This window comes from Microcaecilia unicolor, chromosome 7, assembly GCF_901765095.1.
Source record: "Microcaecilia unicolor chromosome 7, aMicUni1.1, whole genome shotgun sequence".
Lineage (NCBI taxonomy): Eukaryota > Metazoa > Chordata > Amphibia > Gymnophiona > Siphonopidae > Microcaecilia > Microcaecilia unicolor.
The window spans coordinates 20,596,000-20,621,488 of NC_044037.1; the positions used below are offsets into that span (position 1 = coordinate 20,596,000).

The following is a 25,489-nucleotide window of genomic DNA, read 5'->3' on the forward strand; positions in this document are numbered from 1 at the left end:
GCGCGCATTATTTTTTAGCATGCGCTAAAAATGTTAGTACGCCTACAGCGTGGCTCAGTAAACAGGGCCCCATGTCTTTTTCACAGACATAGATACACCCTAATCCACTATAGAATAAGTAACCATAAACTGGTTTTAATCATTGTAAACCACTGAGACCGGCTAAGACATGCTAGTTAGCATTAGCAGTATGGCAAATTTTAAATCTAGAAATAGAAATATTTAGACAAAAATTAAACTGAACCCCCCCAAGAAGCCAGACTGTGCATACAATCGACACAACAGAAACAGTGATAGTAATGTTTGTCCCCTAGTACTGTGCAAAATATGAGGAGAGCAGATGCAAATGTGAAAAAAACTAACAAATATCAATCACCACTTTACAAATTAACAAACAGAAATAAAACAAATATGGAAAATAAGATAATAGCATTTTATTGGACTAACACATTCCAGCTTGTTATGACTTGTTCCAACCTGCTCCGGCCTGTTCCAGCTTGCTCCTGTCCATCTACCCCAGCTTGTTCCTGACCACTTGTTCCAGATGCTACCCGCCTGCCTGTTAACACATCGAGTAACCCTCCTACCGGCTCGCGAGCCTCTCAGCCATTGACTTACCTACTCGCCAGTCTAAAATCCAGCTCTATCTATCCACTTAACCCTCAGTCGCCTCAGTCACTCCATAGCCACCTGTTAACACCTGTTAACGACCTATCACCTCAGTCACCACATAGTCACCTGTCACACCTCAGACACTACTTATGGCCCCTGTCCACATTCTCTTCCTTGCCCTGTCCCTTCCTAATCTTCTTTCCCCCCCACTCCCACTGTCTACCACTAGAACTCACTGCCCTCCCGCCCTACCCACCACGGCAATACCCTATTCACCCTCATCCCCCACCACCTCACCATCCCTCCTGTCTCCCACCTCCTTCCTAGCTTTTAACCTTCAACACTTCCTTCCTGCCATTAACCCATCCCCATTCCTCCTTAGTGCGCCTCGTCTTTGTCGCCTTCGCCGCCCGACCTCCCCCACCCTCCTCCGCATTCTCCTGCTCCTCCTCCTGCTATCCGCGGGAGACATTAACCCTAATCCCAGTCCCCCTTGCCTGTCCCCGTCCTATCCATGCAAACGATTCCGAGATGTCTCCAATCTCGTCTCTATTCCCCTCTTCCCCCCCTCTTCCCTCCCCTTCTCATGCGCCCTGTGGAATGCTCATTCAGTCTGTAACAAACTGCCCTTCACCCACGATCTCTTCATCTCTCGCTCCCTTCAACTGCTCGCCCTTACCGAAACCTGGATCTCCCCGGAAGACTCGGCCTCAGTCGCGGCCCTCTGCCACGGAGGTTATCTCTTCTCCCACACTCCCCGCCCAATTGGCCGCGGTGGAGGCGTTGGGCTACTACTCTCGCCCTCCTGTAGTTTCCAACCCCTCCCCCTACCGCAGTCCCACTGCTTCTCATCCTTTGAAGCCCACTCCATCCGCCTATTCTACCCGCTCCCACTCAGAGTCGCAGTCATCTACCGCCCCCCTGAAAAATCCTTCTCTTCCTTCCTCACCGACTTTGATGCGTGGCTCTCTGTCTTTCTTGAACCTTCATCTCCGTCCCTCATTCTCGGAGACTTTAACATTCACGTTGATGACCCTTCCGACTCTAATGCTTCTAAGTTCCTCACCCTAACATCCTCCTTCAACCTCCAGCTGTGCTCCACCACCCCCACTCACCGTGACGGCCATTGTCTTGATCTAGTCCTCTCCTCCTCCGGCTCACCCTCCAATTTCCACGCCTCTGCTCTCCCTCTCTCTGATCATCACCTGATCACATTCACACTTCTTCACCCCCCCCTCCGCCCCGTCCAACTTTAACCACCACCTCCAGGAATCTCCAGGCTATTGACCCCACCACTCTATCCTCTAGTATCTCTGATCTCCTTCCCTCCATCATGTCCTCTGAGACTGTAGACAAAGCGGTCTCTGCTTACAATGCCGCTCTCACCTCTGCTTTGGACACCCTCGCTCCATCCACCTCCCGTCCCACTAAGCATACTAGTCCCCAGCCTTGGCTGACCCCTTGCATCCGCTACCTTCGCTCCTGCACCCGATCCGCGGAACGCCTCTGGAGGAAATCTCGTACCCATTCAGACTTCCTTCACTACAAATTCATGCTATCCTCCTTCCATTCCTCCCTATTCCTTGCAAAACAGGTCTACTACACCCAATTGACCAATTCTCTCAGCTCCAACCCTCGTCGTCTCTTCACCACCCTTAACTCCCTCCTCAAAGTACCCCCCACCCCCACTCCCCCTTCACTCTCTCCTCAATCACTGGCTGACTACTTCCGCGACAAAGTACAAAAGATCAACCTTGAGTTCACTACCAAACTACCTCCTCCTCAGCCTGTAGCCCTATCCAACAACCAACCAACCATGGCCTCTTTCTCCTCCTTTCCTGAGATCACCGAGGATGAAACCTCCCGCCTTCTTTCCTCCTCGAAATGCACCACCTGTTCCTCCGATCCCATCCCCACCAACCTACTTAACACCATTTCCCATACTATCACCCCCTCCATCTGTCGCATCATTAACCTTTCTCTCTCCACTGCAACGGTCCCTGACACCTTCAAGCACGCAGTAGTCACACCTCTCCTAAAAAAATCATCACTTGACCCTACCTGCCCCTCCAACTACCGCCCCATCTCTCTCCTCCCCTTCCTCTCCAAAATTCTTGAACGTGCCGTTCACAGTCGCTACCTTGATTTTCTCTCCCCTCATGCCATCCTAGATCCACTTCAATCCGGCTTTCGCCCTCTACACTCGACAGAAACAGCACTCTCTAAAGTCTGCAACGACCTCCTCGCCAAATCCAGAGGCCACTATTCCATCCTCATCCTGCTCGATCTATCCGCTGCATTTGACACTGTCAATCATGATTTACTTCTTACCAGATTGTCCTCTTTTGAGTTCCAAGGCTCTGTCCTCTCCTGGTTCTCCTCTTATCTCTCCCACCGCACCTTCAGAGTACACTCTCATGGATCCTCCTCCACTTCCATCCCACTATCTGTTGGAGTTCCCCAGGGATCTGTCCTTGGACCGCTTCTCTCAATCTACACCTCCTCCCTAGGCTCACTGATCTCATCTCATGGTTTTCAGTATCATCTTTATGCTGATGACACCCAGCTATATCTGTCCACACCAGACATCACCACGGAGACCCAGGCCAAGGTATCGGCCTGCTTATCTGACATTGCAGCCTGGATGTCCAACCGCCACCTGAAGCTAAACATGGCCAAAACCGAGCTCCTCATCTTTCCACCCAAACCCACCTCTCCTCTTCCTCCACTCTCTATCTTAGTTGATAACATCCTCCCCGTCCCATCTGCCCGCAACCTCGGAATCATCTTCGACTCCTCCCTCTCCTTCTCTGCGCATATCCAACAGACTGCCAAGACCTGTCGCTTCTTCCTCTTCAACATCAGCAAAATTCGCCCTTTCCTATCTGAGCAAACCACACGAACTCTCGTCCATGCTCTCATTACCTCTCGCCTTGACTACTGCAACCTACTCCTCACCGGCCTCCCACGTAGCCATCTATCCCCCCTTCAATCCGTTCAGAACGCTGCCGCACGTCTTATATTCCGCCAGAACCGATATACTCACAGCACTCCTCTCCTCAAATCACTTCACTGGCTTCCGATCAGATACCGCATACAATTCAAGCTTCTCCTCCTTACCTACAAATGCACCCGGTCTGCGGCTCCTCACTACCTCTCTACCCTCATCTCCCCCTATGTCCCCGCCCGTAACCTCCGCTCACAGGACAAATCCCTCCTGTCAGTTCCCTTCTCCACCACTGCCAACTCCAGGCTCCGCTCATTCTGCCTTGCCTCACCCTTTGCCTGGAACAATCTTCCTCAACCCCTTCGCCAAGCTCCCTCCCTACCCATTTTCAAATCTCTGCTTAAAACTCACCTCTTCAATGCCGCGTTCGGCACCTAACCTCTCATGAAATATAGTATCACCTACCAGACGGACTCTACACTTGTCTTTAGATTGTACACCTGTCTTTTTAGATTGTAAGCTCCTTGAGCAGGGACTGTCCTTCCATGTTAAATTGTACAGCGCTGCGTAACCCTAGTAGCGCTTTAGAAATGTTAAGTAGTAGTAGTAGTAGTAGTACTTTCAGAGGGCAAAATCTCCTTCCCCAGGTCAATACAGTCTACTGCTATTTACAGTATCCTGTCCTGACCTGAAGAAGAGGGTTTTGGTCTCCGAAAGTTAGTCATCATGTATTAAAATTAGTCCAATAAAAAGATGATCTTATTTCCATTTTCTGTTTATAGACAGTTATTAACACAGCTACAATAGTACTTTAACCTAAGGCAAAATGAAATATCTTTTATCTACCTTTGTTGTCGCTGGTTTCTGCTTTTCTCATCTTCTCTTCACTCTCTCCCTTCCATCCAGCGTCTGCCTTCTCTCTCTCCTTGCCCCTGCAATCCAGTGTCTGCCCTGCCTCCTCCATCCAGCATCTGTCCTCTCTTTCCCTTCTTTCCCTTCCATCCAGTGTCTGTCCTCTCTCCCTCTGTCTGCCCCTTCCATCCACTATCTGCCTTCTCTCTCCCTGCCATCCAATGTCTGCCCTTTCTGCCCCTTCCAACCACTATCTGCCCTCTCTCACCCTTCCATCCAGGATTTGTCCTCTCTCTCTCTCTGCCCCTTCCATCCACCACCTGCCCTTTCTGTCCCTTCCATGATGGGTCTGCCCTCCCTTTCTATCCCTTCCATCCAGGATTTGTCCTCTCTCTCTCTCTCTCTGCTCCTTCCATCTACCATCTGCCCTTTATCTCTCTTCCATCCAGGGTCTGCCCTTTCTTTCTCTCTCCCCCACCCCAGTATTAGCAGTTAACTGGCTATGGGGCACCAGATAAAGCTAGGACTGACTTTGATTTGGTCTTGTTTTTGCGATTACCTTGGCTGGCCAAGTGCTGACTCCACCCCTTAAATAACCAGTTTTGAGATGGATGCTATCCACTCATTTTTAGCTGCACTAATCAGTTGCCACTGAAAATGGTTAGTTAGCCCCTACAAAGCGATTTAACCAGCAGGAGTCATTCCTGGCCAGTTAAATCACTTTGAATATTCTAGGCCAGTTGTTTTCTGATGTTTGATTATTATTTTCCTATTAACTCCTTTGTATGGTGGAATTTGCTGTAAGCATTGTGTGTCAATGTTTACTACTTCTCTCACTCTCCGCTAGAGCTTTCAGACAGGTGTATGAGGAAGGGGCCGCATTCTGCAAAGCTATAGTGTAGACCAGTGGTTCCCAAACCCGGTCCTGGATGCACCCCAACCAGTCAGGCTTTCAGGATATACACCATGACTATTTATGAGAGAGACTTGCATACACTACCTCCACTGAATGCAGATCTCTCGCATGAATATTCATTGTGGGTATCCTGAAAGCCTGGCTGAGGTGCCTCCAGGACCAGGTTTGGGGACCACTGGTATAGACCCATTTGCAGTCTGTTGCCACTAGATGTAATATGGCCTGCGTTTGATTACAGTGATTTTTTTTTTTCAAATTCTTAAATATAAATGAAACCTTTTCCTCTTTTTAAAATTTTTATCTGTGACATATTACTTATAAAACTTATAAAACTAAAGATTTTTTTAAAGTATCTGTGGTAGTCAATTCCACCACAGCATATTTTTGTCTTCACTTACCTTTGTAGTAATTCTCTGTTGATCATTTAATTTCATTTTCTTAGCCCAGAAGCTCCCTCCTGCTTCCAGTTTTCAGTTCTCTCAAATCTTTAATCCTCACTTTATTCTGGCTTTCCCCCCCCCCCAGAATTATTCCCTTCCCCTGTCCCTTTTTAATCAACTCATTGCAGCAACAGCCATCAGCAAGAGGTCATAGACTTTGAATTTGCTCTTTAGCTACCTGCTATATGTACACCTTGGATCCCACCTGTAGGTGTCGCTGTAGTCATAGGTTTCCAAGCATATAAGAGGCTTGGAAGGCTTATCCTAATTAAAATCATTTCTCTTGGGTAGCCTATCAATAGAAATCAAACAAAATAAAACATGGAAAAGAAAATAAGATGATACCTTTTTTATTGGACATAACTTAATACATTTCTTGATTAGCTTTCGAAGGTTGCCCTTCTTGCTCAGATCGGAAATAAGCAAATGTGCTAGCTGACAGTGTATATAAGTGAAAACATTCAAGCATTACTATGACAGTCTGACAGGGTGGGAGGATGGGGGTGGGTAGGAGGTATGCATGGGGACATCAAAGCATATCATTGATATTCTAACAGGATGGGTGTGGATAGGTGAGGGGTGGGGTGATCAACAGAGACATACAGCTTTATGATTTATAATGGGTTAGGAACCCCAGATCCTTGTTCTTTCTGTTGGGTGTTAAAATATTCAGTCATTCTGACTTCAAAGGTCTTACGTTCTTGTATGGTTTTAAAGTTACCTTTCAGTATTGTCACTGTGAAATCACTGGTACAGTGTCCTGGTTCTGTGAAGTGCTGTCCCACCGGGGTGGAGGCCCTACTGGCTGTATTGTTCATGTGATGTCTGTGTAAATTGAATCTTGTCTTAAGCATCTTAAGAATCTTGTCTTGGGTAGCCTTAAAGGAGACAGTGCATAACTGGCAGAGCCCATCCTGCTAGCTGCCACAGGAAAAAGAGGCAGAGGCCTTTACATTGGTTCCCAATCTAAACCTGCCAGCACTGTAAGGGCATTTCCAAAATTTGCAAGCAAGCCAGCTACAGTAAAATTACAATGTAAGAAAAGTTCTGTTGGCTTACAGAGTTGAAAATGCTAATATATTGCTGGCAGGCTTAGACGGTCTTTGGCTGCCCACCTCAGTTTCCTCTTTGATATTGTGCAAATGGGTTCTGCTGACCACTCCAGGTGCCTTGAACCCAAGGCTATCACACACTCCTGTCCCTGCCCCCCACCCCCACCCCCAAGTAAAACTAACTGTGGCTTTTGTGTGAGGACTGAGCCTCTTTCCTGCCCTCTGTGGTGTTCCTAGTGCCTGCCAACCTAAGAAGCAGAAGCTGGTTCCAGGTGTTGTGAAGAGATGTGTGTTAATAGGCAGCTAATGTTGTGGCCCAGACACACACTTTCTACACACTGATCTCTGTATAACAAAGTTGTCTCTGGTCATTCCCCTCCAGGGCTTTGGTGGACTAGGAGAAAAAGGAGAAACCGGCATCCCCGGTTTGCCTGGACTTCGGGTAAGCAGTTAAATCATTTCAGGTGTGGTGTTTTGAAAAGCCAGACACTCTTCAATGTGCCAGTGTTCCTAAACGACTTTCTGATGCCTTTAATCCATGTATGTGTTCTGTTCTGTAGGGCCCTCCTGGATCGGATGGAGATTTGGGATTGCAAGGACCAAAGGTACTAAAAGCTTACGGAACAGTCCTGCGATGTGAAGGATTTATATGTTTATATGTGTCTGGGTGCTCCTGACTGTAGGGTGCGCTGAGATATTTCATAAGAGGCTCTCTAGAAATGAACTTTATTATAGAACCTTTTGGTGGTGCCGCTATAGAGTTACACTCCTCAATGGCATTTCTAGGTTGGCTGACACCCGGGGCGGATCGCAGCTGTGCACCCTCTCTCGGCACATCACAAACCCCCCCCCTCCCCCCGGCGCCAGTGGCGTAGCCAGGGGGGGTGCCAGGGGAGCGGATGCTCCCCCAAACGGAGTTCTGCCGGTGCAGGCGCCTATTTGTTTTTCAATGTGTTGCATTGAAAATGTACTCTGGCACCGGCAGAAGTCCGCTCTCGCTCCCCTCCCCCCCGCGCCGTCAACCTGGCTCCGCTTCTGCCCGGCGCATCACCTCCACCTCATCCCAGGGCGCATCACCCTTGGTACGCCGCTGACACTCCTACCGTGAATCCTTGGGGTGCGTAAATCGAGGGTTCCATTTATAGAACTGTCCCCTAAGCCTGCCGATATTCAGCCAACAGCGATCAGCTTTTTGTTGACCGCCACTGACGTTATCCCTGGAAATTCAGTACCAGGCCATATCCCGGCTCCGGCATTGAATTTCCGTGTATACAGGGCCGGCAAAAACATAGCCAGTTAAGTGCAATATTCAGCCATTAACTGGCTTAGGACTTGAATGTGGTCCTATCGGAGAAGTTCTGAGTATCGTCACTTTAATCGACCAAGTGCTGACTGCACCCCCAGAACGCCCCCAAAATAGCCGGCTTTGCATTGGGTGCTAACCAGACATTTTCAGCAGCATTAACCAGTTCAAGTGTTACAGAATATACCTGGTTAGCCCCAGAGAGGTGATTTAAACAGCCAGGGACCTCTCCTGGTCATTTCATTTGTTTCAAATATCGAGCCCATTATATCTAGAGCTTCCAATTTTAGGTTTTCTGGATAAACACCAATAAAAAACATCCCCAATATTAAACGAGGTAGTGGCTAAACACCAGAAAAACACCCCTCCCTCTCCTGTTGCCTGCTGTGCATCCCCCAACTCTTGTTTTTGTGCTTTGACTCATTGGCACAAGTTTATGTATTTGATTAAACTGGAAAAGGTGCCCTGAAAAAACTGCCTCGTTTTAAATTTTATAAAAACACTAGTAATGAAGGCCCGTTTCAAATCGCAATGAAACGGGCGCTAGCAAGGCTCCCCTCCGTCCCTTTGTGTCTCCGTGTGTCGCCGGCCCCCCTGCAGCCTCCGTGCGAATGTGCTGTCACCCTGGCCCTTTTGGCACGCCCCCCAGCGTCCGTGACCGTTCCCTTCCCCCCGATGTGTGTGTTGCCAGTGCACCCCTTTCCACCCCCACCGATGTCGCGGTGGTTCTGTGCTCTCGATGCTGCACAGATAATGAGCCATTCTGCTGGGGAATGCTCCTCCCTTATTGTCATCTAGTTTTCTCTGATTGGTCCGTCTTACGTTGCCTAGTGTTGCCTGGGAACGGTGTTGTGATGGTCCTTTGTGTTTCAGAATGTTGAGGGTGTTTTTTCTGATTGGTCTGTCATGCGAGGGCGGGGCAGAGAGACATGGTCAGTGTTGTGGCTTCACCACCATGAATCCATGAACCCTTCAGTGAGTGACTAAGTGACTTCAGAACGTTGTCTTCAGAACGTTGAGGGTGAGTTTTATTATAGTAGATTAGCATTCATCCCTAATTGTATCTAGAGATTATTGGGGTAATCCTACAACAGCGCACCCACCTATATAGTGGCTATTTTTTTTAAATTATTTTATTTAGTGACCATTTACTAAAGTGTGCTAAAATCTGGGCTGAGCACACTATAATGCAGGATTTTCCTGTGTGCAAAGGCCAGATTTAATGTGGCACTTTATAGGGCTTTTTTCTCTTTTTTTTTTTGTGCAGGTCATGGGTTAATGTTCCCATTAACGTGCGACCCTACAAAAAAATTAGGGAGCAATTACCATCTCCTATTAAAAGGCGTTACGTTCTCCTGCATTAACTCTGCATTATTCAGTTAGTGCAGATTGATCAGAATGTGCCAGCTGGATAATGCAGGAGCTCCCAATCCTGGCCCACCCCCAAACCCCGCCAGAATATTTATTTATTTTTTTTAAATAATTGGGGGGTTTAGTGTACAGAAACAGGGAAAATACTGCAAAATACTTTAATGCATTTGAGGCCCTTTTACAAAGCGGTGGTAAGCCCAATGCAGACTTACCGCCTGCTAATCTCGAGCTACCGCCGGCCCGACACGGTCGCCGGCAGTAGTTCCAGTCCCAGTGCGCACCATTTTCCACGCTAGGGAAAACAGGGCTGTATTTTTTAGCGCAGCGCTAACCTGGCAGTAATGGGGCAGCGCAGGAGCCCATACCGCCACCTCAATGAGTTGCGTAAGTGCTCCTCCCGCATGGCCGTGCGGAAGGTGAAATCTTACCACATGGTTAAAAAAGGGGCTCAGCGCATGGCAGAAATGGCCCCCACCACTAATGCCCTGTTTTCATGCACTAAGGTGGCCTTTTACCAGGGCTTTTTTTTTGAGGGGATACTTGGGGGTACTGGCTACCGGCACCTTTTCCATTGTCTGCTAAAATTGACCCATGGACCCCAAGGTTTAACGAAAGAGCTCAGGCTCTACACACCTGTTCTGCCTTGTCATAGATTCTGTGACTGGTTGCAGGGGACCTGGCTATTGTGGGATGGGTCCCTCAGCGATCGCCCCACCCCGGAAGGGTAGCCTGGCATTTGAGTACCAGCACCTTTTTTTGCTAGAAAAAATGCACTGCCTTTTACTAATGAGTAGCGCATACTGAATGCTAATAGGAATATAATGGGCATCTTATCATTTAGCGTGCGCTAAATCTGTTAGTATGCCTTAGTAAAAGGACCCCTAAATATGTGTTAAGGGCTTTATGTCCTTCAGTGAAAGGTCCCTTGATTTCTTAAATACTGCCTGCAATCCAGAAAGCTATCAAAGTGTTGTACATTCAGGTAACGTAGGTGTTTCTCTTAGGGCTAGTCTTAGCAATTGCAGGGCCCCGTGCAGACTATTTCGGTGAGGCCCCCTGCCTAGCCCCCCCTCCCCTCCCCCCCCTCCCCCCGTTGACAAGACTTGTTTTAAACAAAGACAAATGAAGGAAAACGTATATAAAACATGGATTCAACTAAGCTTATTTGGCAGCACCGGTGGTGGGAGGCGAGGCTAGTGGTTGGGAGGCGGGGCTAGTGCTGGGCAGACTTCTACGGTCTGTGCCCTGAAAATGGCAGATACAAATCAAGATCAGGTATACACAAAAAGTAGCACATATGAGTTTGTCTTGTTAGGCAGACTGGATGGACAGTACAGGTCTTTCTCTACTGTCATCTACTATGTTACTATTATAAGAAACCTTTAGTATTAAGCAATGAAAATAGCCAGAAATTATTCAGTTCAAGTCCACTACAATTAGGAGTTAAATTCTCATAGCACAGAGGAGAATAAAGGAAAAATATTGATTAGCCAAGGGCCCTGTTTACTAAGCCGTGTTAGCGTTTTTAACATGTGATAACTATGTACGCATGTTAATCATGTACGCGCATACAATATCCCTATAGGCGCCTACACGGTTAGTACGTACGCTAATTGTAGGCGCATTAAAAATGCTAACATGCCTTAGTAAACAGGGCCCTAAGAAAAGACTCAGGTATGTGGGCAGAGTACTTTAAAATTGCCTCGTTACTGTAACCCACAAACACGGAGAAGCAACACCAGAGATCCCCTGGTAGCCAAAAATATGTCAAGTACATAAGGTTCCCAAAAAGACATATTTCAGTAAAGACAAATTGCGCTATTTAACCGAACAGAAATGGCTGCTGACTGGTTAAATAGTGTTTTGGCGCCTAACTGCTAATATTCAGTGCGAGGTAACCAATTATCTCCGCTGAATATTGGCAGTTAGTGCTGAAAAGATAACCGACTATATCACGCGATGAGGATATTCAATAGCGGTCACCGGAAACAGCCCGGCATTGAATATTTGGGGTCAGCACCGATTGTGGCACTTACGCGGGCTGCCTCCCATCAATTGAATATCGGCCTCAAAATCACAACAACATTTACAGGGGACCTTAAAGAAAATATTTTCACTCAGTTGGAGCTCCCCAGGGTACAGAAGCTCATTAGTCAATAGAGGTAGTACTACTATGGATTTACAACCTGTCTCACTGACACAGACTACTCAATAATTAACGTGGATTCTTTTCGATTTGTATTAGATAAATGAAATTTTTATTAGAGTTGCTAAATTCTACAATGATTAGCTATATACACACAATGATTAGAAACAATCATAAAGAATCATTACATCACTGCATCTAGGCAATGTTAAGAGTTCTTAGACCAGGAAAAGAAGCAATAATACAGATATACATACAATCATCACTGTTCCTTACATCATTCAGGCTCTTAACATCAGCTGGGGGGGCCCGTTACAGCGAAAGCCAGGAGATTTTTAGACCAGGAACAGATCCTCTGCGCAGTACGTATATTACTCACAGATTAGCTCCCGATTTCACGGAAAGAAACTCCCCTTTTTATTAGGCTCAGAACTCATGTTCAGAGCTAAGGAAAATTACAGAATGCTTCTCTGTCTAGGTAAACAAGCCATACTGTGGGAACGTGGTCACATGCTCCCCAAGTCCAGGTGGCCAAGCTGGGCCTGAAAAACAAGTGCCATCCTCCCCTTCACATATCAAATTAATTAGAGCTGTGTCTTATCTTCTGCATTCCAACTTATTTTCACACAATTAAAGTTAAACAATTATTTTTAAACAGAATTATTTCTAATCAACAATACAGACCCCGAGTGCACTGGTCGGTCAAGACAGAGATGAAAAACAGTCTTTAAAATTCACTTCCATTACAAGGTTTTGTTTGATTCCAAACCCCTCTCAAGCTAGTCTCGAGGGTTCCCTACACTTTCGAATTCCCTTTTTTTGGTAAATGAGTCTGTCTGCTGATATCTCCTCCTCTGCTGAAATCCTGGGAAGATACAAGGTAGATTTTCTGCAGCAGAATGAGGTTTTTCTCATGCCAGTGGTTCTCCTCTGAGATTTTCATTGACAGTTTATTCTGGTAAAAGTTTCTGCTGCCATTCTTTTGGGTACAGAACCTCCTCATCTTCAGGCAACACATTCCCTTGGACCTTTGTCTTACCCCCATTCACAACACATAGATCTGAGTAATTCCCAAAAGTACAAGAAGCCTGGCTTTATCAGAATGGGATCTAACCAACCCCTCATGACTGTCTCTTACACTGTGCATTGTCTTATAGCCCCAGGGACTCTGATCGAATATGAAACCTATGGCAGTTTTGGTTTTATTCTTTTCAGCTTAAGTCCATAACTGTCCACTCCCCTCCTCCCCAGTCCCTGCTTGAAAAAGTCTTCCAGTTCCTTCCCCCACCCCTCCATTGTCTGTCAGGCTGCTCCAATGCTTTTTTTTTTTAGCTTACCTTGAGTGCAAGAACTAGCCTGGAAAGGGCTGACTGACTGCGCCAGGGCTTGGGCTTGTGAGCCTCTTCCCTTTGCTGTGTCTCCAAGGAGGGGGGCCCAGGGTGGAGGCCGCCTCAGTGTCAGTGAGCCAGCCGCATGCAGCAGCATTTGGGCTTGGAGCGTGACTTGAGTCAGTCGGTGTTTGTCAGCTCTGCAGAAGACGACATCGCAGGCTGGCAACTTCCCACTGCAGGTATCGCAGGCTCGGCTAAGGCAGCAGGGGCCAGGCTGCAGCTAAGTCATCAGCACAGGCGGGGCTGGTGAGCACACTTTCAACCTCCTGTTCAGTGTACATGGAAAGACATTCTACATGAAGAGATTGCTGCAGGAGGGTGGCCACACGCATGCCTCAGTAGATCAAGTGATCTCTAACACTAGTGTAACTAGTGTATACGTGTTGGGCCTGCTTGTTGAAAAGAAAATGGCTCTGGAGGTGAGTCTTTTCAACAGGAGGCTTTCTGATTTTTGCAGGGATATGGGAGGTAACCTGCTGAAGTGGGAGTCTCCAGTGGGAGACTTGGCAGGTCTGTAGCTGATGCTCAGAACTGTCATCAACTGCAGCAGCAGTTGCTTTGTCGGGGGGGGGGGGGGGTTCCGGGAATGCAAGGCCCTGTGCATCCGCCCCTGTCACCCCTACCAAAGCCTGGCCCTGGTTTCTCTGTCCATGGAGGGCTTACCGTCTGAGTTTGTACCTGAGTCAGTAGAGGGTTAAATAGCTTGCCTAAGATCACAAGGAGCCGCAATGAAATTTGAACCGGGTTCTCGGCCAACTGCTGTAACCATTAAGCGACTCCTCCACTCCCAAGGAAAATAAGCACCTACTTCCCTTTATAGAATACTAGTGTAACCAGGTGTATCCATACATGTATGTTAACCACAGAGCTGGCTTAGGGTTTTGCACCTAAATGCCAGACATATGGTATTCTGTAAGTTGTGTCCTTGGGAGTCCCGCCCATGCTCCACCCAGACTCCATATGCATATGTGCATAAATATGTATGTATGCCAATATTGTAAACATTTATGCATGTACTTTGTAAAATTCCTCCTATATGCCTATGTTTTTTTTAAACGGTTATGAGCAGATGAAGGTGATCCTTAAGCAGTGAAGGTGGAACAGAAACGTAATAACTTGGAAAGATTTACAGCCAATGGTGCTATATTGACATAACACAGGTTTATAGAGTAATAGTGTCACTTTTTCCCCTTTTCTCTCACAGGGTCAGGCTGGGTTACCTGGCTTTATTGGTCTTGAAGGGTTTCCAGGAAACAAGGTAGGGTTTGTTTGTCGAGCAGGGCTGATGTTCTCCTCCTAAGTATACACAAACCAAATACAAGTACACGTTCTTTCCGTTCAGCTCTATAAATACTCTTCTCGGTGTGTAAAGCAGATTCATAACATGACTTTCTTACTGGATGATATTACAATTTAGCTTCTTTTTTTTTTGGTAGTGACCAACGTTTTGTGATTTAAGTTATTGTCATTTTTGTCTTTTTATTTTATTTTATTTGTTATACCTTTGTGATTTTTGTTTTAGCATTATAATCTTCATGATTTGTTTTATCACCTTGACCTTACGGTCAAATAAGATGATTACCCCTCCCATGTGTTTATTTAAATGTATTGGTTTTGAATTCACAACGAGGTCTGTGCACCGTTTACCCAGGAGATTAGAAGTGGGGTGGAAGAATGGTTTACATTTGGGAGCTCAAGTTTTTATGCATAATTATTTGAATTTTCCGGTTTTTAATGCCTCTCCGTTTAGGTAAATTTTCCTAGCATTTCTACGTGGTTTAGTATTAAGCTGCCATTGTAATTCATCATATCCTCTATATTGTAAGTCATTTACTAACGATTAGTGCACACTGACACTTATCACGCATTCTCCACCGCATGGCCCATTTTATGAAATGGGCCCTGTGGTAGATATCATGTAATAATAATATTAACACGCTCTATTAGCAGATAACCTCTCCCCATGAGCAGCGTACTAATAAAGTGATAAATTGAATTAACAAATAAAGTAGGAAATGTGTCTTTTTTTGCTGTTAACTGCAGGGTGTATTCAGACTGTCCAGCTATCTTTCTATAAGGATTAAAGGGATTTTTGAGATTTTGACCAATGATTGAAGAAGAACACTTGAGGTCTTTGAAGCCTCGTTCTCTCTCTCTCTCTCTGAGGTCTGTTATCCCCTAAAAATTTATTAAGAAATTAAAAAAAAATTGAGGACTCCTTTTACAAACAACACTACCGATTAGCATGCGCTGGATGCAAAGAAGCCCATGGGCATTAAATGGGCATCACTGCATTCAGCGCATCACTTTGTAACAGGAGCCCTGAATAATTTAAAATTAAATGATTGACTAGCAGACTCATTTTCAAAAGAGAAGGACGCCCATCTTTCAACACAAATCGGATGATGGGCATCCTTTTCACAGGGTGGCCCAAATCGGTATAATCCAAAGCCGATTTTGGGCGTCCTCAACTGCTTTCCGTCCTGGGAACGACCAAAGTTCACGGGGGCGTTTCGGAGGCATAGCGAAGGCGGGACTTGGGCGTACCTAACACATGGGCATCCTCAACCCATAATGGGGAAAAAAAGGGAGTACCCTGACGAACACTTGGACGACTTTTCCTGGTCCTGTTTTTCTTATGACCAAGGCACAAAAAGGTGCCCGAACTGACCAGATGACCACCGGAGAGAATCAGGGATCACCTCCCGTTACTCCCCCAGTGGTCACTAACCCCCTCCCACCCTCAAAAAATATCTTTAAAAATATTTTGTGCCAGCCTCAAATGTCATACTCGAGTCCATCACAGCAGTATGCAGGTCCCTGGAACAGTTTTAGTGGGTGCAGTGCACTTCAGGCAGGCGGACCCAGGCCCTTCCCCCCTCTACCTGTTACACTTGTGGTGTTAAATGTGAGCCCTCCAAAACCCACCAGAAACCCACTGTACCCACATCTAGGTTCCCCCCTTCACCCCTAAGGGCTATAGTAGTGGTGTACAATTGTGGTTGGGGGGGGGGCTCAGCACACAAGGTAAGGGAGCTGTGTACCTGGGAGCAATTTGTGAAGTCCACTGCAGTGCCCCCTAGGGTGCCCGGTTGGTGTCCTGGCATGTCAGGAGGACCAGTGCACTACGAATGCTGGCTCCTCCCACGACCAAAGGCCTTGCATTTGGTCGTTTCTGAGATGGGCGTCCTTAGTTTCCATTATCGCCGACAATCAGAAACGACCAAGTCTAGGGACAACCTAAATGTCAAGATTTTGGCGTCCCTGACGAAAGATGGACACCCATCTTGTTTCGAAAATACGGGTTTCCCTGCCCCTCCACCAGGACGTTTTGCGAGGACGTCCTCAGCAAAACTTGGGCGTCCCTATCAATTATGCCTCTCTAGGTGAACTATAGACGTCATTATCATGAGTTTCATTATATTTCATGGATTGAGTCCTTTTACTCATGGCCGTCTTGGCTCACCAACTTTAACTGAGAGTCTACCAAACCTTGGCCCTTGCCCAGCTATGGTTGGCTTTGCCATCTGCCCCTTTTGACCCTCTACCATTCTGGGTAGGTGGGATCTGCGTTTCCGTAGCCAAAGCAGAACCCAGACCCTTCCGATGGGGTCCTTTTACAAAAGCGTGGGGGAAAGTAGCATTGGCATGCTCTTGTTCTGCGTTCTAAGGCCACTTTCTACCGAAGCAGTGAAATGGCCAATTTCCCATTTTTTTAAATTAATTAATTAATTATTTATTTATTACATTTGTACCCCACGCTTTCCCACACATAGCAGGCTCAATGCGGCTTACATAGTAACAATATAAAGAATCATTAGCAAGTACCCATTAACTACTACTAATCATTTCTATAGCACTACTACACATACACAGCACTGTACACATTATAAGCAGGTTCCTTTTCTCTCCATTGAGATCTTACAATCTAAGTTTTTGTACTTGGGGCAATGGAGTGGATGTGTGGCCTAGTGGTTAGAGCACTGGTTTTGCAAACCAGAGGTGGCCGGTTCAAATCCCACTGCTGCTCCTTGTGATCATTGGGCAAGTCACATAACCCTCCATTGCCTCAGGTACAAACTTAGATTGTGAGCCCTCCAGGGACAGGGAACTAGCCAGTGTACCTGAATGTAACTCACCTTGAGCTACTTCTGAAAAGGTGAGCAAAATCTAAATAAATGGAGAGTTAAGCAACTTGTCCAAGGTCACAAGGAGCTACAGTGGGAATCAAACCCAGGTCAGCAGGATCAAAGCTTGCTCCACTAACCATTAGGCTACAACAAATTAGTGCATGAGCTGACACAATAATCAGTTAGCATGTGGTGTGCTAATTGATCAGTGCTGACACACACATTCCATCGTTGCCCCCCCACCGATATGCCCCCTCTGTTATAACAATGAAAACTTAGTGCACAGTTTGCACATGCTAATCACAGACTTACCATGGGACCTTCCACGGTAAGTCCTTTCAAGCTGTGGTAAGAACGCCCAAGCACAGGGCTGCTGAGAGACAGAACCAGGCCTGGATCAGGGCCGCCGCAGCAGCTGCCGTCCCCCCCCCAATCCCCCCTTACCTTCCTGCTTCTGCTCCTCCCTTTGTCTGTCACTGTCCTGCTCCTGTGTTATTGTGTTAACACAATCATCCGGGACTCCTGACACACAGGAGTAGGAGAGAGACAGACATCGGCACCTAGCCCCCCCCCCCCCCCTTGGAGGCTGGACCCAGGGAATCTTGCCCTCCCCTGCCCCCCCCCCCTTCGGAGGCCCTACCCTAGCGCCTACTGCAACTTAGCAAAAGGGTCCCTATGTCTTTACCTTGATTTTCCCCTCTGCCCTTACCCCTGTTCTCCACATCTGTCTAGAAGGCAGTGATGAGGGCAGCGAAGGAGAAGACCCTCTTGTGGGTACACTGATGAGAAATGTTTACACTGACACCGTGAAAATTCTGTTGGGCCTCTTCAGGTTTATACTCCAAGGTCTGCATAGCAAATGATAGGCTCCAAGCAAAAATCTCCACTCCCACCACCCCTCTCCCCAGCCCCAATCATCGGTCAAGACTGAATTGCTCAAAAAAAAAAAATAAAGTGGATCTTCATCTGATCTTTTCCAACACTGCACCTTACTGGATATTTGAATAAGGTTGCAAAACACAGACTAATTAACGTGCTTCATTTCACAGGGTGAACCAGGGGATACGGGTCCACCAGGTCTTCCTTCGATTATTGATGAAGAGGGCTCGGTGATTTCAGGTGCATTTTCCCACCTTAGTTTTGTAATTTCATAATTGTACCTAGATATTAATTTGTTTTTGGAGGGTAATAATTTTATTTATTTATTTATTTATTTGTTTGCTGCATTTGTATCCCACATTTTCCCACCTCTTTGCGGGCTCAATGTGGCTTACATTATGCCGCCATGACAATCGTCATTAGCGAAATAAGAAGAACAAAGTATTATTTCAGTTAAGGTACATAAGATATCATGAAAATTAGAAATAAAGAAATGATTAATACATTACAGATATGCAAAGAGTAAAATGACAGTATGATTAAAGTAACCAATTTAAGGAATTCAGTGTTGATTGTTCTAATATTTATTTTTGTTACATTTGTACCCCACGCTGTCCCACTCATGGCAGGCTCAATGCAGCAGGCAATGGAGGGTTAAGTGACTTGCCCAGAGTCACAAGGAGCTGCCTGTGCCGGGAATCGAACTCAGTTCCTCAGGACCAAAGTCCACCACCCTAACCACTAGGCCACTCCTCCACTGTTGCTACTATTTGAGATTCCACTAGCAACATTCCATGTAGAAGTCGGCCCTTGCAGATCACCAATGTGGACGCGCAGGCTTCTGCGAGTCTGACGTCCTGCACATACGTGCAGGACGTCAGACTCACAGAAACAGAAGCTTGCGCAGCCTTCTACATGGAATGTTGCTAGTGGAATAGCAACATTCCATGTAGAATCTCCAATAGTAGCAACATTCCATGTAGAATCTCCAATAGTATCTATTTTATTTTTGTTACATTTGTACCCTGCACTTTCCCCATTCATGGCAGGCTCAATGCGGCTTACATGGGGCAATGGAGGGTTAAGTGTCTTGCCCAGAGTCACAAGGAGCTGCCTGTGCCTGAAGTGGGAATCAAACTCAGTTCCCCAGCACCAAAGTCCACCACCCTAACCACTAGGCCACTCCTCCACAATGTGAAATGAGTGTTTTATGAAGAACTTTGGTCTTCTCTATTAATTCAGCTGTTCTTTGTACATGTTTTTTTACCTTGATTCTAAACTGTCAGTTACTTTCTTGAGGCTATGGTTAAGCTGCCATATGACGCCAAAACCTAGTTTTAAATAGTTCACATTTCACCTCAGGTAGGTTGTTTGTTTGTTTTTAATTTGGCAAACAGATTTCGGGCTTTTTCATGTGTTTAAATCAAATCAGTTCACTGTTTTTTTTTTAAGATTGGTGAGGTGGAATGAAGTAAGAGAAACGGCCTAACTTTAAGTTAGTGTCTGGGTTACCAGAGAACAGGATCAAGGGCATACACTAGATGTGGTCTCTTAGGATTTCAGCAAAGCCTTTGACACGATTCCTCGAAGGAGGCTCATAAACAGATTGAGTATTGTGGTATTAGTTTCCAAGATTGCATCACTTACCAGAGAAATGTCCTCTTCTCTCAGAACTTCTCAGAAAGGTATGGAAAACAGGTGTGAGGATGTTATAATGCCGTTATATCGCTCCATGGTGTGACCGCACCTTGAGTATTGTGTCCAATTCTGGTCGCCGCATCTCAAGAAAGATATAGTGGAACTGGAAAAGGTGCAGCGAAGGGCGACTAAAATGATAGCGGGGATGGGACGACTTCCCTGTGAAGAAAGACTAAGGAGGCTAGGGCTTTTCAGCTTGGAGAAGAGATGGCTGAGGGGAGACATGATAGAGGTATATAAAATAATGAGTGGAGTGGAACAGGTGGATGTGAAGCGTCTGTTCACGCTTTCCAAAAATACTAGGACTAGGGGGCATGCGATTAAACTACAGTGTAGTAAATTTAAAACAAATCGGAGAAAACGTTTCTTCACCCAACGTGTAATTAAACTCTGGAATTCATTGCCGGAAAATGTGGTGAAGGCGGTTAGCTTAGCAGAGTTTAAAAAGGGGTTGGACGGTTTCCTAAAGGACAAGTCCATAAACAGCTACTAAATGGACTTGGGAAAAATCCATATTTCCAGGAATAACATGTATAGAATGTTTGTACGTTTGGGAAGCTTGCCCTTGGCCTGGTTTGGCCGCTGTCATGGATAGGATGCTGGGCTCGATGGACTCTTGGTCTTTTCCCAGTGTGGCATTACTTATGTACTTATGTGGGTTTGGTAAGGTGGTAAGCTGCCAACTGCCCTGTTTACGATGCCAGTGTTTAATCATGAACAAGTGTAACCTGGTCTCATGCATTACAGCAATGATCTCTAACTGTTCTCATTATCACACTAACATTATCAGCTTTTGTCTCACCTAGACTGTAAACTGCACTGAACCCTGGAAAGGGGATATTAGCGGTATACAAGAATTGATTTGATTTATGCATTGTCAAAACTCTGGCCATCTGGTTGGGCAGACTAAATGGAGTGTACAACTCTTTATCTGCCAACATTTACTATGTTGCTATGTGGTGGTTGTTGCCCAGGAATTTGACCGTTGGAGCTCCCTTTCCAATAACACAATGGGAGGGGATGACAATGGATGACAACAGGTCGGGATGGGGAGCTCAGTACATCTGGTACACGGCACCTAGATGGAACAGGTCAATAAATCGCTTGAAGCTCAGGGCAGTGCAGAATGCCTTACACTATTTCACTCTCTTTCTGGCGGGGGCCCCAGTCCAAGTTTTCTCCAACAATGTAATGGTGATGGCTTATATCAGCAAGAAAGGCGGGACTCTCAGCTATCCAATGGCGATGGAGGCGGCCTCCCTTATGAGTTGTGCAGAGAAAAATCGTCTCTGCTTGTCGGCAGCCCAGATCACTGGGTCTTGAATGTGGAGGTGAACTTTCTCAGCAGACACTTCTTGGACCCGGGAGAATGGAAACTATCTAGCCAGGGTTTTCAGCTGGTAGTGCACCAATGCTTCTGGACTTGATGGCAATGAAAAGGAATGCCAAAGTGCCCAAGTTCTTCAGCCATTGGAAAGAACCAGGCTCGATGGGGATCAATGCCCTACTGCAGCCCTGGCTGGAAACATATCTACTGTATGTCTTCCCTCCTACTGAGGCAAGGTCCAGTGCCCTTTGGTCTTATGGCTTGGCCATTGAAGGGGTCGGTTGAGATGAAAAGGTTATTCTGATGTGCTCCTTGCTACCTTGCTTCAGGCTACATCCATGGCATATGCGAGGGTGTGGAGGACGTTCGAGAGCTTGTGTTCTGAGTGTGGATTTTCTCCCTTCTCTGTTCAGATTGCACAAATCCTAGTGTTTCTCTAAGCAGGTCTTCAGAAAGGATTAGCATTGGGCTCTCTCAAAGTTCAGGTTACAACTTTGGCCTGTTTCAGAGGCCAACTACAGAAGACGTCTCTTGATGCTCACCCAGATACATTTTCATTCTTGTGGGGAGCAGGCCACTTGCAGCCTTCCTTTTGTATGCCATGTCAAGAGTGGAACCTTAATTTAGTCCTTCAGGCTCTTCAGAAGCCTCCTGTTGAGCCACATCGGAAGGCCTCCTTGAAAGATCTTATGCTAAAGACAGCATTCTTGGTGGCTGTTGCGTCAGCACGTAGGGTTTCAGAGCGTCAGGCTCTCTTGGGATCCTTTACTCCACTTTTTGGAGGCGAGGGTCTCCCTGTGCACTGTTCCTTCCTTTCTTCTGAAAAAGGTCTCAGCTTTTCATCTCCACCAATCTGTGGAGTTTCTGTCCTTTCACAGAGAGGACAAAGAGGCTTATTCTTCCTTGAAGCTTCTCCTCGTGCAGAAAGTCCTCATTAGATATTCGGAAGTCACAAATGAATTCCATAAATCGGACAAACTGTGCTTTTTGATAAGCAGAGGCTTGGCCTCATGGATTCCAAGCCCACAATTGCTAGATGGCTGAAGGAGGCTATTGCTGTGGCTTATTTGTTTGCAGGAAAGCAAGCTCCTTAGGCCTTGCGGGCTCATTTTAGTGACATCCTGGGCGGAGACTACCATACTGTCTCCGATGGATATTTGCAATGCAGAGACATGGTCGACTCTGCATACCTTTGCCAAGAACTACAGGGTGGACATTGTGGCATGTTTGGAAGCGAGAGTTGGGGCTTCAGTTCTCAGGGTGGCAGTGCCAGGATTCCACCCACTCTAGGGATCGCTTTTAACCTCCCACAGGTTCTTAAATAATGGAAAGCTATATAATGGAAAGAGAAATTAGGTGTTCCCTAATAATTTTCCTTCCATTAGTCCTTCCCACTATTCCAGAGGCCCTCCCGAGGTTTCGGAGATGTTTAGTTGGTGCAAAGTAATGTGTCAAATAATGACTATCACCTTGCATGATGCTTCCTGCATATCCCTTGTTCTCTACAAGTTGTCCAGAGATGAGAGAGGTCCATTTATTTACTCGTCTAACCCCATCTGGTTAGTGTTAGGTTAGCAACCCGTTTAAGGTTGTTGTGTTTATTCTGAGCTTCTCCTTACTGCTTTTCTATGAAAATACTGAGGAGCTGGACTGGATGGCAAAAGAGAGATGTCTCAGCTCAGTTTTCAGTTCTCTGTCTCCACCTGCTGGTTGGTGGACACAACTCTCCCGCAGGTTCTGGAATAGTGGGAAGGACTAATGGAAAGAAATTATCAGATAAGACCTAATTTCTCCTTCAGTGGTATGACATGCAAAAAGTTCTGTAAAGCTCAGATGATTTGGCTGTTTATATACTTATACGGTGAGAAAAAGGTATGATGCTGCTAGATCAACTCATTGGATACATGTGTACTATGCTCGGCATAATCTAATGTTCTCAGCAAAGAAAGTCAGGATTCCACATGACGACAAAAACATTTTTAATAGTCCTATATGCTTGCTCTGTATCTCATAAGAATGGTCATCTTAAATTAGCTAGCTTGTGTTGGTAACAGCTTGTCTTGCCTACACAACCAACCATTCTGATCAGTGATTTAGACCTTATAGTACTTCAGGAATGTATCTTCCATGGAAAAAATAAGACTCGTTTATAGGGATATGCATGTTAATGCGCCTTAAAAATTTTAGTGAGCGCAAAATCGATTTAATGCATACTAACCTACGAATCAGCATATATTCCTTAATCTTCACTTCCCCAACTGTAAAGGACTAAAATACAGATTAACACATGCGTCCAGCTTTTCCTACACGAGTACACAACTGTGGAATGCTTTGCCATTTGACGTGAAAACAATGTGCGACCTACCCAACTTTCGGAAATCACTGAAGACTTACCTCTTCAACAAGGCATACCACAATGAACCATCATAGGAACTGTAACGCAGCACCGCTTACCTGATATTCCGAATGTGATCTCTCTATACCTGATTGCTTAATTCTATTATATTATCCATGTTCTTTATATCATACCAATTGTATCTTTTACTCTGGAGTGGCGATCGCCATGACGGAACATTGTGAGCCACATTGAGCCTGCAAATAGGTGGGGAAAATGTGGGATACAAATGCAACAAATAAATAAATAAATATACAGCTGATTTGCATATATAAAGGGGTCGTTTTACTAAGGTGCACTAATGGATTTAGCACACACTAGCAAATTAATGCCATGCAGCCCATAGAGTGAGCTGCACTGCAGTTAGCGCTTGCTAATCATTAGCGTGCTCTAAATCCGTTAACACGCCTTAGTAAAAGGACCCCTAAAAGTTTTAACATGCACTGAAGTTAGTGTGAAATGAACTGAGAAAACACCCCTAAAAACAGCAAGAAAAAAAAAAAAAGCAAAAATGAGCAAAAACACTTTGGACAGCTCTAAAAGTCTATTTATTCCATGAGACTTTTTTTCTGATTAGGATGGGGCGAAAGTGGCTGATGAGGAACAGGTGGCCTCAATCTCTCAATGTCTTATTACTTTGGTTATCTTTCTATGAGAATTGTTGTCCCATCCTTTTTCCTATTAATTATTTGTTTGTAAACCACTCGGCTGTATTTTATGAATTTACTAGTAAAAAAAAGCCCCGTTTCTGATGCAAATGAAACGGGGGCTAGCAAGGTTTTCTTCTGTGTGCATGTGGGAGTGTTTGTGTCCCTGCCCTCTGCCCTGTCTCCCCTCCCCCCTCTGAGTCCTTCACTGTTACAGAGAGAGTGATTTGATTTGCTTTGCTGTGTTTTTCTTCACTGTTTGTGTTACAGAGAGAGCGAGGGCGGGGCAGACACTCATGGGGAAACTGGATAGCTCTGTCCCTGCCCTCTGCCCTCTCTCCCCTCCCCCCCTCTGAGTCCTTCACTGTTACAGAGAGAGCGATTTGATTTGCTTTGCTGTGTTTTCCTTCACTGTTTGTGTTACAGAGAGAGCGAGGGCGGGGCAGACACTCATGGGGAAACTGGATAGCTCTGTCCCTGCCCTCTGCCCTCTCTCCCCTCCCCCCTCTGAGTCCTTCACTGTTACAGAGAGAGCGATTTGATTTGCTTTGCTGTGTTTTCCTTCACTGTTTGTGTTACAGAGAGAGCGAGGGCGGGGCAGACACTCATGGGGAAACCGGATATCTCTCCCCCTTCACACTTCCGGCTGGAGGCGTCATAGAACGTTGGTGGTGCCTTTTATATAGAGAGATTTTATGAATTTATGTATTTTATGTATATTAAATGTAATAAACCATAGAGCATCCCTACTCATTTGTCCCCCATCTTCAAACAGAGAGACTTTTGTGGCAAGTTTATTTTTGAAGAATTGACTATCATGTACATGGCCATTTTTTAAACTTTGTTTTCCATGTAAAATACAATGCAGAGATTACTGAAGTAACATAATACAATATTTCAAAATTCAGTTTTCAAATCAGATACTTCAAAGAGAATTGGTACAGGATTGCAGCTGAAATGTCCAATCATCAGTTTGTGCCTGTTTGTCCCGACAGGTCCTATGGGAGATCCAGGTTTTCCAGGACACTCAGGTTTTAAGGGGGATGAAGGATTTGCTGGCTTCCCAGGTACTCCTGGTTCACCAGGAGTTTCTTCATTAATTCAAGGTAAGTGCAATTTACAGATACAAGTATCTTAGTTTGTGGGGGGGGGGGGGGTCCAGTTGGGAGTTCGTATCTTCCTTGGCCTTCTTAGAGAACCCACTGGGACACTTTATTGTATCTGAAAGGATGTTCAAGCATCATCGTTGAAGCTGACTAGGTTGAAAATGCTTCCCACAAGTATATTATGTAGAAATATTACCTGAGGAGGGTGGGTGAGTGAGTTTCCCCTTAGTAAAAATTTAAAATTTTTTTGAGGTATCCTATAGATTTCTATATGTAA

The 25,489-nt window shown here is 45.8% G+C and overlaps 1 protein-coding gene across 1 annotated transcript in view; it reads left to right on the plus strand.

Moving 5' to 3' along the window:
• Nucleotides 1-25,489, plus strand: part of COL4A6 (collagen type IV alpha 6 chain) — a 446,909-nt gene that overhangs the window by 307,771 nt on the left and 113,649 nt on the right. The window contains 5 exon segments of the mRNA XM_030209832.1: nucleotides 7,202-7,261; nucleotides 7,380-7,424; nucleotides 14,235-14,288; nucleotides 18,210-18,279; nucleotides 25,102-25,212. Of these exon segments, the coding sequence (XP_030065692.1) occupies nucleotides 7,202-7,261; nucleotides 7,380-7,424; nucleotides 14,235-14,288; nucleotides 18,210-18,279; nucleotides 25,102-25,212 (340 nt within the window).